Here is a 15,771-nt window from a genome sequence, read left to right on the forward strand (position 1 = left end):
GGGTGCACTCACACTAGGCAATCGTACCGTGCCCAAGCACGTTTGCCCCCTAAAGTCCGGATTCTATTGCTGGTGTGAGTGCAAGCGTTCCGTGCCTGAGCACAGTACACTTCCCTGGCCCGGCACGGTTGGGAGAGGTGTGCTTGGGCACGGTACGCTTGGCCAGGAATGCGCACACGTAATGCGCTGCGGGCTCGTTCTCCACCACGTGTCTGCAACCGCATGTAAACAACAGTCACTTAACGATTACGTCGCGCCGTAAACATCGCTAGTTAACATCGCTTTGATTAAACTTCAAGATAACCATGACAACCGGTCAAAGCGCCGTTCTTTCTGCAGTCAGAGCGCATCCGCCGTGTTGGTATATCAACGTGATGACGTATGTGTCGGAGGCAACCGTGCTTGAGCACGCTTGGGTTCGAGGTAGTGTGAGTGCGGGCCAGCGGGGGACAGGGGAGGGGGGGTATTCGGGCTTCAGCGCGGTACGGATCAACTGGCCCTAGTGTGAGTGCGCCCTTAGTCGACATGAGGGTGAGTAGATAATGAGTGAAATTTGAATTTTGGGTGAACTTTAAGTGTTATTTTGAATGCAGGACTTTAATTTGTCCTCTTGGGGCTTCATCCACAACTGCCTTTCTAAACTGTATTTCTTTCACAGATGCTGGCAATCATGTCTTCACTGGATCCTACAACACATCATGAGTCCAAATGAGCACCCAGGAGGAGAGTCTAGAGCCTGAAGGCGCCACAGCGATGGCCGAGGCGTCGGCGCCCCCTCTGTCCCCATCAGACTTTGGCCTGCTGTGTCCGTCCCCTGACCTTTGCGCAGCGTGCGGCCACAGCCACCAGCTGGAGGAGAACCACGAGTACCTCTACAGAGACGAGGTGGACGACGACCTCGTCTGTCACATCTGCCTGCAGCCGCTCATCAGGCCGCTGGACACGCCCTGTGGACATACCTACTGCCAGGAGTGTCTCACCAGCTTTCTGCTGGAGAGCGACTTCTGTCCCGTGTGTCGCACGCCGCTCATGCTGCAGAGCTGCAGGAAGCCCAGCCTGCTGGTGCACAAGCTGCTGGACAAGCTGAGTGTGGCATGTCCTTTCACTGACCACTGCACTGAAATAATGGCACGTGGTGAGCTACAGGACCACATCAAGAGCAGGTAGGACGCCGCCGTCACTAACTGCAGCCTGTGCCTCGTAACACAAGTAGAACTTCAAGGAATAGTTCACCAAAAAAATGAAATTCAGTCATTAGTGACTCACCCTCATGCTGATGAATACTCCGGAGTAGTTTTTTATTCCTCAAAGTGCATCTGGAGACCTGGGAGGGCGGTTCGTAGTCCAGTGAAATCCTTACTGTATATGAGAGTCAATAGCGCCCGACACAAAAACATCCATAAAACTATGTATTTATGTATTTATTGTTAGCAACTTGCTAATTTGCATCCGTAGTCCCTTGGCAGGTAATACACAAACAGAAATACACAAGAATTATACAGTGGTTCACAATCATATACACATTCATACCTATACATAAAGTGCATGTGATCTATAAAGTGCCTGGTATAAAGTGCCAGTTTCTAAAGTGCAAGTCTAAATGGATGGACCCAGAATGTGATGGCCCGCACCCGCCGCCTGGGGTGGACCAAGACATTGGAGACTACAGTAGCAGCAGTTATATAAGTTTTATTTTTTTTTATTTAACCTTTATTTATTCAGGAATGATCCATTGAGATTAAAAAATCTCTTTTTCGAGGATGTCCTGAGGAAATACAGATACAAGCAAACATACACAACAAGATCCAGGTAATAAGAGACATCAGACATCAAAAACAAGCAGCACAATTACAGAATTAAGTTAATTGTCACAGGTGCAGCTGGTGACTAAAAGTTCTGAGATTGAGTACCATTCACACACATACTTACAGAGTAACTACAAAAAAAACATTATAATATTCCTCCACACTGCTCGTCTGCTGCAATCCAAGTGTCCTGAAAGGATAGTTTACTCAAACCAACGTCATTTAGGACATTTTCACAGCCTAAATAGTCCTGTATTGAATTTGCCTGGGGTGCGCTCTCACGTTCACGTGCAATCCAGGACTGTTTAGGCTGTAATAATGTCCTAAATGACTTTGTTTCCAGTAAACTCTGGACTATATATCCCTTCAGGATTGCAGCGGACGAGCAGAATGGAGGAAGATTACAAGGTTTTTGTGTACAGTAGTTTTATGGGCCTTTTTGTGTCGGGCGCTGTTGACTCTCATATAATGATTTTGTTGGACTATGATCCCCACTCACGGGTCTCCAGATGCACTTTGAGGAATAAAAAACTACTAGTATTCAATAATGACTGAATTTCATTTTTTGGTGAACTATTCCTTTAAGCAACAGCTTGAAATACTTTTTTCCGATTCTTCTTTCTCTCTTATTTACTCTAACCATTTGACAAAAACCACAATGACCTGCAGTAAACACACTGCGTTTCCTGCCCTCCTCCGCCTGTTGTTGTTGAGCCACAGCTCCTGCCCCAGAGGAGCTTCCTCTAACCAGCCTTTCATCTAAACTCGGCCCAGCTCCTCTGTTTAGATATCATTAAAAGACGGTACTTTGGTCTCTCTCAGTCTGAGTCCATTTTCATTAATGCTCATTAACACTCCCCCAGCCCACAGGCCACTGGGATAATTAGTGCATCTCACCACACCATCACATACATGCAGCAGAGTGATTCCTGTTCATTTGCACTTTATAGAAACTCCAGTTGCGTAACTCTTAAAAGCTGTTTCATGCTCTTCTTCCACTAACACCTACATATACTCCACTTTCTCCTTGTACACTTTCTTTCCTCTCTCTGTCTATATTTTCTCTCTGCGTCGCTCCATAGTTTCCCCGGTCTTCTCCTTCATGTAGTGTGTCTCCTATAATGAGGTGTGGAGCTCCGAGGCTGACTCCCCCGAAGGATTCAGCTGTGTTAACTGTGGAAGGTGAGATGCCACGTCCAGAGAGACGACTCTGCACGTTGTGTGAAAAAGGTTTCAATGAAACACACATTACTACATTTCTGTTTCTTTTTCTTTATTTCAGTAACAGAAAACACACATCATACAGCCACTGACAGATTGCTTCCTCCTTCATTCCTTTTCCAAGCACATCTGACCACTTATAAGTACAACATCTCAGGAGTCCATGTCTGTAGAAAACTGTCCATCTTCATTTGCAGTTGATCTGTCTTCGTCGTGCCGACTTTGTTCAGTCTGTTGCATTTGTGTTGGTGAAAGCACTAGCCTCCGGTTCACAGTTTTCACTCTCGGTTATCATTTTTACTGTGATCAGTACTGTGCCTTGTGTCTATCTTTGGTTTTTGTCCTGTTTTTATTCTGAGATGCTTCTCCAAGTAAACACAACACAGGATCTACTGGGATGGCAGCTTTTTATTATTTGTCTCAAACTCCTCTTTCATACTTTGCCAGTGTCCCTGCAGTGAGGGACGGTCCCAGAAGACATGTGAAAGATCCCATAAAGCTGATACTGATCCCTTATCAAACACTAAATGTAGCACTGGAGCCTTGAAAAACTCTTTTTTTAAATGTTATCTTTCAGTCGAATTCTTAATATAGATGACAGTTCCTACCTTTATCCTCCCAAATCATGTCCACAATAATCACATTTAACTCTCACTCCCATTTCCTGTAGATATGATGCTGTGTTTTATCATATCTTGTCTGATTCCCAAGTTTTTCACAGCAGTGATATACTGTAAAGGACTGCCCAGGAGTGAGTGCAGTATTTTGAGGAACACTGTAGTTTCAATCTTATTCAGGGTCTGAATATTAGTTTATCCAGCAGAGTAGACACTGCTAGCCTCAGGTGTAATGACTAAAATAGACAGAATATCTTAGCAGCTTGTTCATTTTCAATCTCTCTGTTCTACCAAACAGAGGAGGTAGAGGGACATCCCATTTTAGTAAGCCTCCTTCGTCCAAGTGGCTTATTATAGCTTGATTTAAAGAGTTGTGTGGAATAGTGATTGTGACACTCGGATATCTCCAACCCTGCTGCAAATAACACTATTAGAGTTGTTAAGTTGTGAGGGCCGGGATCCTGGATCCATCATTGCCTCGATTTGCTCTCATTAGGTTTATAACCTGAGATTGAACCATTATGTATGCAGACAGTGCAGTGTAGGAAGTGAAGACAGAAGGTTTTGTCACCCACAGATAGGACCACCAACATATGGGCTGCTTTGAAACAGGAATACAGTTTGTTCGAACTTCAGATTGGAGAAAACATAAGCTAAAAGCTTATTCTGTATAATATAAAATGATAAAGGTCTAAGGTGTTGGTCCAGCCAACACAGACCACCAGAATAACCCCGTTCACCTTGGAGCAGCCTCTACAGATGAACTTCACTGGATGGATGAAACACCTCTAACACACATGTCTCCCCCATTTGTCCTCTTGATGATGGAGGTGGAGAGCTGTCAGACGTTTCCAACTCCTACAAGTACTCAGCTGGCTGTAGAGACAAAGTTCTGCAGTGACAGTAGCATTATGACTCGTGTTCTTTGGGAACAAATGAGGAAGTATAGGAGGTCTTTGACAGCGTCATTATTATACGTTATAATGGGAGGAGCGAGGAGGTTAAACTGGTTTCAGGTTTATTTAGCTCCTGTCTGACATTTGTTCACTGTTGTTCAATCATAAACGGAAACCAGGACCAAATGTCTCCAGACAACAGATTTTTTTTTTAAACCTAACCAAATTAACACATTGTTTGCAATAGCTTTATGCTGGTTTTGAAATGTCGCTGTTAAACAACATTTTTGATGTATTTTGAAGCATCTGCATTCCCTATTATCGTCTGCTCATTTAAGTTATTTATTCATATATTCATTTATCTATCTATCTCCAGTCACATTAACTAATAAATTGATACGATCGCAAAGTGTCGATCCTCTCTGACACACACAGACACTTGTGTGTGACTAACTCTTCCCTGAGCGTATATATTTCTGTGGGATGTATTTCGGTGCCCATGCCGTCTCTCTGACAGCGCCCTGGAATCTGGCACCGGCTCAGCGGTTGTAATGACAGAGACAGCCAACCATCTGGCCAGAGCTGATTTCATACTCATCCAATCACTCGTGACCTTTATTGGCTTCTGGATGGAGAAATTCTTACTCCGGACACATCTGCTGTAATCAAGAACAAACTCTTAACTATCTGATCGGCGGTATGCAATGCATTGTTGGCTTTTGTGACTCTGTCCTGTGAGGGCTTGCAAAGAATTTCACACAGAAAGTGCCTCCTCTTTTTCTGTTTTTTCCATTCCACTTACATGTAGTGACATGCGCATAAATCCTCAAACTGGTTTCCTCTGCTCTCTGCCTCTCACAGTCTCAGATATGCGTTGTATTAGTTAAGTTCATTTACTTGAAATTCCACTCTGTATGTTCGGCTGCTGTTCTGCCTCGAGCTTGATGAGGTTCTAGTTTTTTTCTTCTTGTTTTGTGAGAATGTGCTTGTTTTCAAGTTACACTTTAAGAGCCCAGAGGGATTCTTCAAAGCTTTGTGTGAATATTTGGAAAAGAAAAAAACACAAAAAACAAATTCTTTACAGTTACTATAATTTAATTCTGCTATTTAACTGCGCTGGTTTGTGTTGTGTGTGTGTGTGTGTGTCCTTGTGTGTTTGTATGAGAGATGCAGACAAAGACTGAGACAGAGGAAGAAACAGTTCAGACCGTGTTAAAGCCGGAGACAGTGTGGTGAAGCTGATTTTCTATGCTACACACAGTGGTGGAGTAGTGCGTTGAATGTAATGTAGAGCATTTAGCAGTAACTTGCTGTTAGCTTAACGTGTCTGTATAACTTAGTTTAATTCAATAACACAAACTGCAGCCTCCATACTAATCACACAGGATGAAACACCTTCATAAAATAGTTCCAATGAAAACTGATCATTATAACCTTTATAACTGTTACTGTATATTAAGCCCCATTTCCACTATGCGGTACGGTACGGGTCGGTACGGAACGGTTCGCTTATTGCAGTGTTTCCACTACCATGGAACCGTACTGGAACCGGTTCCCTTGGGGAGGAGCCAAAGCACTACGAGCTGGTGATTGGTCAAGCATATGGTGTCATCACGCAGCGGGACGGATATCTGAAGCACAACAACACAATCGGGCCGCGAGCCAGTGGCTAGTGTCCTAGCCTGCCCTACAGTAAAAATGCATGGCACATAAAATAAAAAGAGGAGTAAAGCAATATAGCGGCAATATATATTTAAGCATCAAAGATGTTCAAGAAACCCACATAGTTTGAAACAACGTTCAAAACACACACAGCTAGTGTCACAACTAAGCATAAAGTCCGCTAGCTTAATGCTAACGTATAATGTAAAACACCATAGACGGGCTAACAGAAATGAGCTCCGTCCTCATCCCAGGGGAGAAAACGAGCCAAGTAACGTATCCACACGCTTTTAGAGGTTTATCGCGGTTAAATTCTTTTTAGCAGATTGATGTTAGTCTCATTGATGAAATTTAACAACTGTGGCAGTCGCAACAGTTTGTTTGAATGAAAATGAGCAGGACTGCCTCTGGGCTACGTACTGAAATCACCACATTTACGTAAATAAATAAATGTTTTACAATGAACCGATCAGTCTAATACATTTTATTTTGTTAAGTCAACATGTTACTGTATATGGCAAAGATTATTACCACTTTATGACGTATAATTGGTCTGTATTTCTATGGGAGTCCTATCGCCACTCTGTTATATCAATCGCTCTGGTCGGCAATAGTCGGAGCGGTGTGGAATGGACAATGGAAACGCAAAGCTGACCATATCCGACCAGAACCGTACCCGTACCGATCCGTACTGTGCCGTACCGTACTGACAGTGGAAACGAGGCTTTAGACTGTACATTAGTTTTAGATGTTCCTAATAAACTGCCAGCTGAATGTGATCTGCATTATGAGGGGGGGTGGTGGATATGAGCCAGAAAAATGCAGGAGACCGCTTTACTTCACCTTCTCTGAACAACTTTAACAGCTTCTTCATTATCGTTACTATGACAACAAAGGGCCCATAACCCTAAAGCCCTTCTGCACAGTTTGCAGAGTGTAATTCCCCATCGGTGTTGTCATAAATACAACAGATTGAGCGGCACTCGCAGACAGAGGTACACGTGCATTTGTTGACAGGCTGGAGCCCACGTAACCGTAAAAGCATTACTTACTAGTCCAGCAACAAGATGGCGAGTTTGGCGTCGGTCTCACATCCTGTCTTTTCTCTGAGCTTTCGCCAACGAGTAAAAAGCCAGTCCAAGATTTACCCTCGTCTGGTCCACAGAGACATTCACGTGGCCTGTATTCAGAAACTGAGACTTAAATCCAGCCGTCAGGACCTGCGCCAATCTGTGATGTCATAACAAAGCAGTCAGAGCTCTCAGCCATGCCCCAAGCCCCGCCCACCTCGACCCACCATCCAACCTGGCAGGATTTGGTTTCTCTGAGTGTTTTTACTTGAAATCTACAATATTTAAATTGGATCACTCTGAAAACAGTCAACCAATCAGGGCCTCTGCTCTTCTGACTGGCTTTTCTCAACTGACTTATTAGATGGAGCCTGAGGAAGGAGATAGAAAACACTGAGATAAAACCACATGTGAATCAACACTTGAAATAAACCACAGGAGAAGAGTAAACTATGGGACCTTTTTTTTTTGTAACTTATTTTTTTTATTCAAATTTTCTTTCAACAATTACAGTGTCAGGGCACATCATGCATACATAGTTGAACACTCATCCTTATATCAATGTCCTTATTGTTCAGTGGCAATGGTGGTGTCCTCTTCTAACTATGGGACCTTTAATGTCGCCTTAAATGTTTAAAGTCTCACTTAAAGCAGAAGTAAGCAGAATGTTTGTGTTAATATAAGTCTTAAATAGTTCTATCTTCCGACAGCAATCACTTCTATAGAGTGTTTGGTCTGAAACACGGTTCTGTCAGTCACTCTGCTCTGCTGTAAGCCGAGGAGAAAACTTTCCTTGTATCCTACAACCTTTATCCAATGAGGAGAGAGAACGGCATAAAGGGGCGGTCCTCTCTGTGTGTGCAGCCAAGGGATGCGCGTGAATGTGGTGACGTAGGGACGAGGGCGGGGACTGCTAACTCCATCTGCTGACAAGAAGTTAGACAAAACCACCGGATCACTTACTTCTGCTTTAATATAGATCTTGGCCCTCAGGTTGTCTCTCTGGCCCCTGTCCCCTGTCCCCTGTCCCCTGACCCTCCCCGCCCAGTGACACTCATCTTTCTGTCTCACCGCTGCATTTGACTCCTCCTGCCTGCATGTATTCCATACATCAGCTGTGACGAATGGTGTGACAGTATGTGTGTGTATATGTGTGTATTGTGATGGTGTTTGTGTGCGGGTTAATGCGCTAGTGTATGAAACGACTCCTGTGGGGCAGACTGGTTTCTGTTCACAAACTGCATCCTGTCACAATCCAATTACATTTCCATTTCCTGCGTGCCCTGTGGTCTTGTTGCTGTGCGTACTGTTCAAATACCACAGGACAACTTATGCCCCACTATGCACGCATGCAAGCATTACAGTAACACACATGCAGTCACACGCACACACAACACACAAGCGCGCACGCAGACAAATTCAGCCTGTAACCACACCACCTCCATCCATGAAATATTCATCCAGACAGGGTATTTACACCAGTTAAGTGTCTTTCTCGGGGGTAGCAGACGGCTCAGCGCTGTAAAAGTGGGATAACAGAGAGAGAAAAGGTAGTGAGAGGGAAAACGAGAGGAGGGAAAGTGAAAAGATGGATACAAAGGTCAGGAGAGAAAGAACGGTGTATGATGCTTGCTGAGACGAATTTATGATTTGGGTATAAATAAAATTGACTAAAATAAGTACTACAGGAAAAAAGGATCAAGGGTGAGATTTGACAGGAATGGAATGAAAATAGATTAGAGGTGCTGCGGTGTTTTCATATTCAAAGGTGTTTATCCACCATCTCTCCCTCCTGCCTGGTGTTTACTATAGGCAGATGAAAGAGACGCAGAAGGATGAAAGAAAAATCTTGTACGGGCCTCAAACGAGCTGATTGCAATTAGGAGTGTAAATGTATCATGCTTCTTCTGTGTTCATCACACCCTGAAATCAATGCCAGCCAACCAGCACATAACACAGTCCGTCAACACACACCTCCCTCGGCCAGTCCACACAAACAGTGAGGGAAGGGTTTTTGCAGTACCTCTCCCTTTATTTTTGCCTCTGAAATTGAATGAATGGATAAAATGAATGGCTGCAGGAGTGAATGAAATGTGCATTTGAACAGTTTTCTTTTTTTTTATATGTGTGACTGTGTTTTTTCTTTTGTTTTGTTTTTTTTTTACCCATAATTCATATTTCAAATGACTCAGAAAAACAAGGCTCCATCCCTGCATAGAATATTGATTTCCCGGTGTGTTTTGGTTGGATTTTTTTATTTTTTTTCCTCCACACATGTAGGCAGATTCTTTTGAGCGATCAGACCAATCTGCAGCACAGGGAGCAGTCCATCGTTGGAGAGGAGGGGTGAGGACCGGAGGCAGCCCGCCCCCCTCCCTCTCCGCCGGTCCCACGTATGTGCAGGCGCTGGGAGGTGAATGCAGAGGTTGTGTGCACGCGTGTGTGTATGTCTTAGCCTGCGCGTGTGTGTGTGTGCAGGCATGTGAGCCAATCAGAGGAGCACTGGATACCTCCCACCGCACCCCCCTCACCCCCCCACCCCTCCGCGTGTCTTTGTTTGGTCTGCTCCATCTCCCCCCCTCAGTGGTTTCTGCTGCAGTATAAGTCACAGGCTGCACTGTTCTCTCTGACATACACACGCGCGCACACACACACACGCACACACACCGAGGGAAACAGACATGCACACACACGCATACGAGCGCAAATCCTCTTACAACTCGCCAGTCCCCGGGGCAGATTAAAGGGCTGCACATCTCAAATTGTATTCCAAATGTGCCACCTTTGCATGGGGCTCCTTCCTCTTCTTCTTGCACTTTCTCCTCTTCCTCCTGTGCCACAACGGGACTTCTCCTCTGCACCTGCTTCTGCTGCTGCCGCTGCTGCTTCTTCCTCCTCCTCCTCCTCCGCTCCGTCTTCAACCTCTGGCAACTGGCCCGTTTGCCTCTGCAGCTGAGATGACCAGGCAGCCAGCCTGAGGCTACAGGAAGAAAACTCCACACGGGCAGAGATACAGAGAAAGAGAGAGAAGGAGAAGGAGAAGGAGGGGTGGTGGTGGTGGTGGGACGAGAGAAGGAAAAAGAAAGAGGGTGAAAAGGTAGGGAAGTGAAAGGATTAATTCTGACCCGTGAGTGCCTTCTGGAGAAGGGAGGAGAGAGGGGTGTTTGGAGGCGTTGGAGGTGGAGGTGGAGGTGGAGGGGGGTCAGCACGGCCAGGTTGGGAGAATTGGAGGTGGTGGTGGGGGAGGAGGAGGTGGGGGAGGAGGGGGGGAAGAGAAGAAGAGAAAGCTTCGGTGCGGAGAGGAGAGAGGGAGAGGGGAAGGAGAGGAAGGGGGCCAGAGAGGGAGAGGAGGCGAGCGCTGACCATGAAGGCTCTGTTGCTGCTGGTCCTGCCCTGGCTCAGCCCGGCCAACTACACTGACAACCTGGGCAACCTGCACATCCTCTATTCTGAGCTGTGAGTACAACAGTCAGTCAGCCTCCAGCACCTGCATCCCCCCACCACCACCCCCCCCCCCCCCCCAGCTCCCCATCCATCCATCCCTCTCCCTCCATCAGCGCTCCCATGATGTTGATGTTATTGTGCATGACCAGCCATCTGTTTGTGTGCTCACGGCACTGTAACGGTGCGTCCACGGCGTTATTATTGGTGCATAACCCCCCCCCACACACACACACACACACACACACACACTGTTTTAGGTTTTGCGACTTGTCACTTGAGGAGTTAAGGTGTGATGCGAAGTTGCCAGAGAGCTGACTGGGGGTTGCAGGTATAGAGCTTTGTGCTGTTCAGGACAGTTTGGATGCTACAGAGCAGTACTGCAGCATGGTCTCTCTCTCTCTCTCTCTCTCTCTCTCTCTCTCTCTCTCTCTCTCTCTCTCTCTCTCTCTCTCTCTCTCTCTCCCGTCTCTGTCTCTCCTCAGAGTGTCTCTCTATTGATCTGAGCAAAAATGTCAGCCCATATTTGCTCACAGTTGTAGCCTTTACACACTGTACTGTATGTGTATGTGTGTGTGTGTATGTGTGAGTCTGGCTGAGCATATGGATAGTTGTAGCGTATTGTAGAGTACAGACTTTCGCTTCGGCGTTAAAAATTCAGAGCTGGCTGCTCTCAGATTGCATCTATTCACTACACAGCAGAAGACAGAAGAAACGTTAGCTTTATTATTTTTAATATAAAAATAACACAACTCACCTACATGTATGGATGTGCAACCGTCCCTTTTTTTTAATGAATATTTAATCAGTAGTAAACATAAACACACAGGTGGACAGCAGCAGGTGTATTCTGACACCATGAAAACAAACCTCTCATCTGTGTCTGTGTCAACACTGGCACTGCAACTAAGGGTTATTTTCACTACTACATCCAGCTATTTTGACATGTAATATGTGTTTAGAGGGTGAAATTGCCCATCATGATTTCATAGAGCTCATCCCAGTGTCTTTCTATGTGCTCATTTTGTTTGATTAATGTGTAACGAGCCGAATATATTCAGTTTATGAAGCCGATATTCAATATTCCAGAAGCTTAAATCAGATTGGGGGAAGGTTCAGTTGTTTTTGCATGAATTGAAATTAACTTGAATGAATAATCAATTACCAAACCGCCGTCTACTCATTGAATATCTGGTGAATAGCTTCAGCAGCAATAAACAAAAGGTGTTTGATCTGTTTACCACCTGTCTTTGCTCTTGGCTCCTCTTTCTCTGAACTGGGTTTTCTGCTCCACACTGGCCCCCAGGCTCTGTCTGCATGTGTGTGTGTGTGGTGTGTGTGTGGGGGGGTTAATGTTGACTCTAACCAGCCAACTCCATGTGATGCCAGGGCTCTCTGATTCCCCTGAAGCTGGGCTCAGCTACCGTCCTCTCTTACCAGCCTGTTCGGAAATGTTCCATTATACCACATGAATACATGGAACAATGGAGAGCCTCGCAAATCCCCCCACCGATTCATTGTCTACTCTTTCCAGTGAGTGGGGCTTTAGCTCCTGCAGACACCAAGAGCCCGTAGTGGACAGCCATGGATGCCAAGGAGGAGAGGGAAGGAAGGCCAATGCAGACTGGATAGGTTAGGTTAGAGGAGGAGAGGAAGGAAGGAAGGAAGGAAGGAGGAGAAGGATGGAAGAGAAGTGGATGAGCAGGAGGATATAAGGTCACTTCCTGTGCCTGCTTTCCATCTGGCCATACGTACGGCTGCCATGGCGACGGCACCCCTCACGCCCAGTATACAGTAACGTGCGGTTCATTTCAATGAGGAGGAGAGGGGTTCCTTTCAGATTCTTCCCTAACACTATAACACAACCCATCAAGTGTGAAATATTGATAGTCAGGTACAGGCGGTGTGTGTGTGTGTGGGAGTGTGTTTCTGTGTCTGTGCTTGTGACTGACGGACGGACGAGAGGTTTTTTTTTTTTTTGCTGATTATGACATGACAGAGAGAGAAACCAGGAGCAGACCAACACGGACGTGGTGTTTTTCTGCCTGGCTGGAGAGCAGTGGCACACCATTTGTCTTTATCCATACTGTTGACAGGAGCACCCCCCCCCCCCACTCCCCACCACCCCCGTGTGACCACCACCGCCTCCGCCTCCCTGCCTCCCTGCCTCCCTCTGCTTCTCCCTCCACACTCCCTCTCTCCACTCATCTTTACCCCTTGGCTCTTTCCTTTTTTTTCTGACATCTTTCAATAGATGTAATTATTACATTGCGTGGGAAACACGGAGAAGTGGTTGCAACCTGTCTTACTCGCACATCGACGCACATACACGGGGTGTAGATTGGACTACCGATGCAGGGGGGGGGGGGGGGGGGTGATGAAATACTTAATAGAGTTACTGACATTTTACCCTGTCAGCAACAGCCAATAGAAACGCAGCACTGGCACACAGGGGAGCACCTATGTTGTGATTTTCTTACCCTCACTTAAAGGTACATTGTGTAGGAATTACTCCCATCTAGCGTTGCGGTTGTATATCACAAGCAACTCAATCGTATTTTTCATGCTGCATTCACCTGAAATTGGGCAGACGGACGACAGCCGCTGCACGTAACGGCATAAACAATATGTTGTCATGGCGATGTCGTATTGTTTACCTGACCCACGTTTTACCGGCTTTCTCTGGACTTCTGTGATTAAAATGACATCTGGTTTGTTAGCGACGGCCGTCTGCCCGACTGCAGGTGAATGCAGCATCAGTGTAACGCTCCATTCCTCCTCACTGCGTTACCGCGGTGATTTTTCACAGACGCTACCTCCACCTGAGCCGACAGCTCCGGTGTCTCCGCTGAGTTTCCGTGGTTTCCTACCGTCACCCGACATGGCAGCCAGCACCGAGCTTACTTATATTCATGTATATATGAATGATATGAACGGCTAATTCAGAGCTTACCCGAACACTTCAGTTTGTTGATGGGGGGGGATTACTGATTAATGAAAAACAGACTTTTGAACCAATTAATCGATTTTCGTGGATAGAGAACAGGAGAAGTTACACAATGTCCCTTTAACAGAGTTACTGACATTTTACCCTGTCAGCAACAGCTAATAGAAACACAGCACTGGCACACAGTTGAGCACCTACGTTGTGATTTTCTTACTCTCACTTAATAACACACACACACACACACACACACACCATTGCGTATTCCCTTCCCCAGCCCACATGGCCTCCCCTGATAATCACAGTGCAGTGCTGTAGAGCATTAATGATTAATCTATGTTCATTTCTGGGCCTGGGCTGAGATGTCTTAAACACTATGATTAGCTTAGCTTCCGTCCTCTCAGGCCTAATCTAGGAGGTGTTTGATCACAAAGAAAAAGAGCTGCTGGCGCTCTCAGTGCTCCGGACATCTTCAGCATGGACGCATCCTAACAGGATTAGCCACCCGCCTGCCACGCACACACTGGCTGGATCTGAACAATACCAGTCATTAGTTTATGCCGGGTCCATCTCAAGTCAGGGGGGGGGGGGGTGGCGCACCATACGCCGTGCCCTCTTTGGCCTCGCAGCCGCCCCGAGTGCGAGGCAGGCTTCTCTAATTAGACTTTTGTTTGGATTTAATATTAATCCCTCGTTCTGCGGTGAGGCAGCTCTCCCTTTCTCAAAGAAGCCGTCCAGAAGCAGAAGGGGAGGCTGAGGGGAGAGCGGCTGAGAGATAAAGAATCAGGCTAACAGCCTACATCCTACCCTCCTCAACAATTCACACAGCTCCTGAAAGGAGATAACATTAAAATCAGCTTAATTATTTGATTATGGGATTTACACCATGAGACACATCCGGAGGCTCCGTCATGGGAACATTTATATGCACGGGTAGAGAAAAAAAGTCTACAAGGAACAACAGTGCGAAAGTGTGTGTGTGCACCGCATCCACAATCGAACATGAAAGCAAAACATGGAGCAAGGACGCATGCAGAGGACACAGTGAGGCTGCTCACAAACAAACACACAAGACGTAGCGCTCGCATAAAACAAATAGCATGAAGCTACGCGGCAAAACACACATTTTACTATGTATAATTGAAGTGTGCACGAGGCATGTGTAAATATACAGTCGCAAAAGAACGGATGAATTATGCATGTATTCATTTATTCATGGGAGCAGGGAGGAGCAGGTCAACGTGTCTACTTGAGCGAGGCCTTCTTTACCGATGTGGTTCTGTTGAAGCGCGGTGGACATGTGGTCCAGCCTGCATGCAAAGCAGCGGCGCCAAAAATAATCGTTTCAAAGATGCATCGAGATTCTTGATGGGACCATTCTGAATCCATGCAGTTATGTCACATAATCGATTTTTATAGTTTAATAGTTCATTCAGGTTTGATGATGTTGTTCACATACAGGGAAAGCACAGTGCCAAGATTTACTTTTTGTTTTTGAGAAATGAACAAGTGCACCTTTAAGTAGGCTTGACCTTTTCTTTTTCTTTGTGTGTTCAGACTCCAAGGAAGCTGCTGTATTGTGGAAATGCATTTAAATGATATTTTCTATTTTATTTTATGTTAATAAAAAGTTATCATATTTATCTGACTACCGTATTATGTTAAAGCAGAAGTAAGTGATCCGGTGGTTTTGTCTAACTTCCTGTCAGCAGATGGAGTTAGCAGTCCCCGCCCTCGTCCCTACGTCACCACATTCACGCGCATCCCTTGGCTGCACACACAGAGAGGACCGCCCCTTTATGCCGTTCTCTCTCCTCATTGGATAAAGGTTGTAGGATACAAGGAAAGTTTTCTCCTCGGCTTACAGCAGAGCAGAGTGACTGACAGACCCGTGTTTCAGACCAAACACTCTATAGAAGTGATTGCTGTCGGAAGATAGAACTATTTAAGACTTATATTAACACAAGTATTCCACTGACTTCTGCTTTAAATAATGAAAAAGCCATGTGTGGCAACGTAGAAAATTGAGAATGTGATGCATCGAGATGCATCGTATAATCGAATCGAACCGAAACATAGACTGATGAATCGTAATCGAATTGAATCGTGAAGCCA

At 45.7% G+C, this 15,771-nt stretch overlaps 1 protein-coding gene across 1 annotated transcript in view; it reads left to right on the plus strand.

The window, feature by feature from the left end:
* Positions 1–708: 708 nt before the first annotated feature.
* The window catches only part of lnx1 (ligand of numb-protein X 1), a gene marked incomplete at its 5' end in the record, with an annotated part of 45,782 nt that continues 30,719 nt past the window's right edge, over positions 709–15,771 (plus strand). Inside the window, one exon of the mRNA XM_083970815.1 lies at positions 709–1,163. Coding sequence (XP_083826941.1) covers positions 709–1,163 — 455 coding nt within the window. The remainder of the gene's footprint in view (positions 1,164–15,771) is intronic.

This window comes from Trachurus trachurus (genome assembly GCF_905171665.1).
Source record: "Trachurus trachurus genome assembly, chromosome: 4".
In the NCBI taxonomy this organism is placed as follows: domain Eukaryota; kingdom Metazoa; phylum Chordata; class Actinopteri; order Carangiformes; family Carangidae; genus Trachurus; species Trachurus trachurus.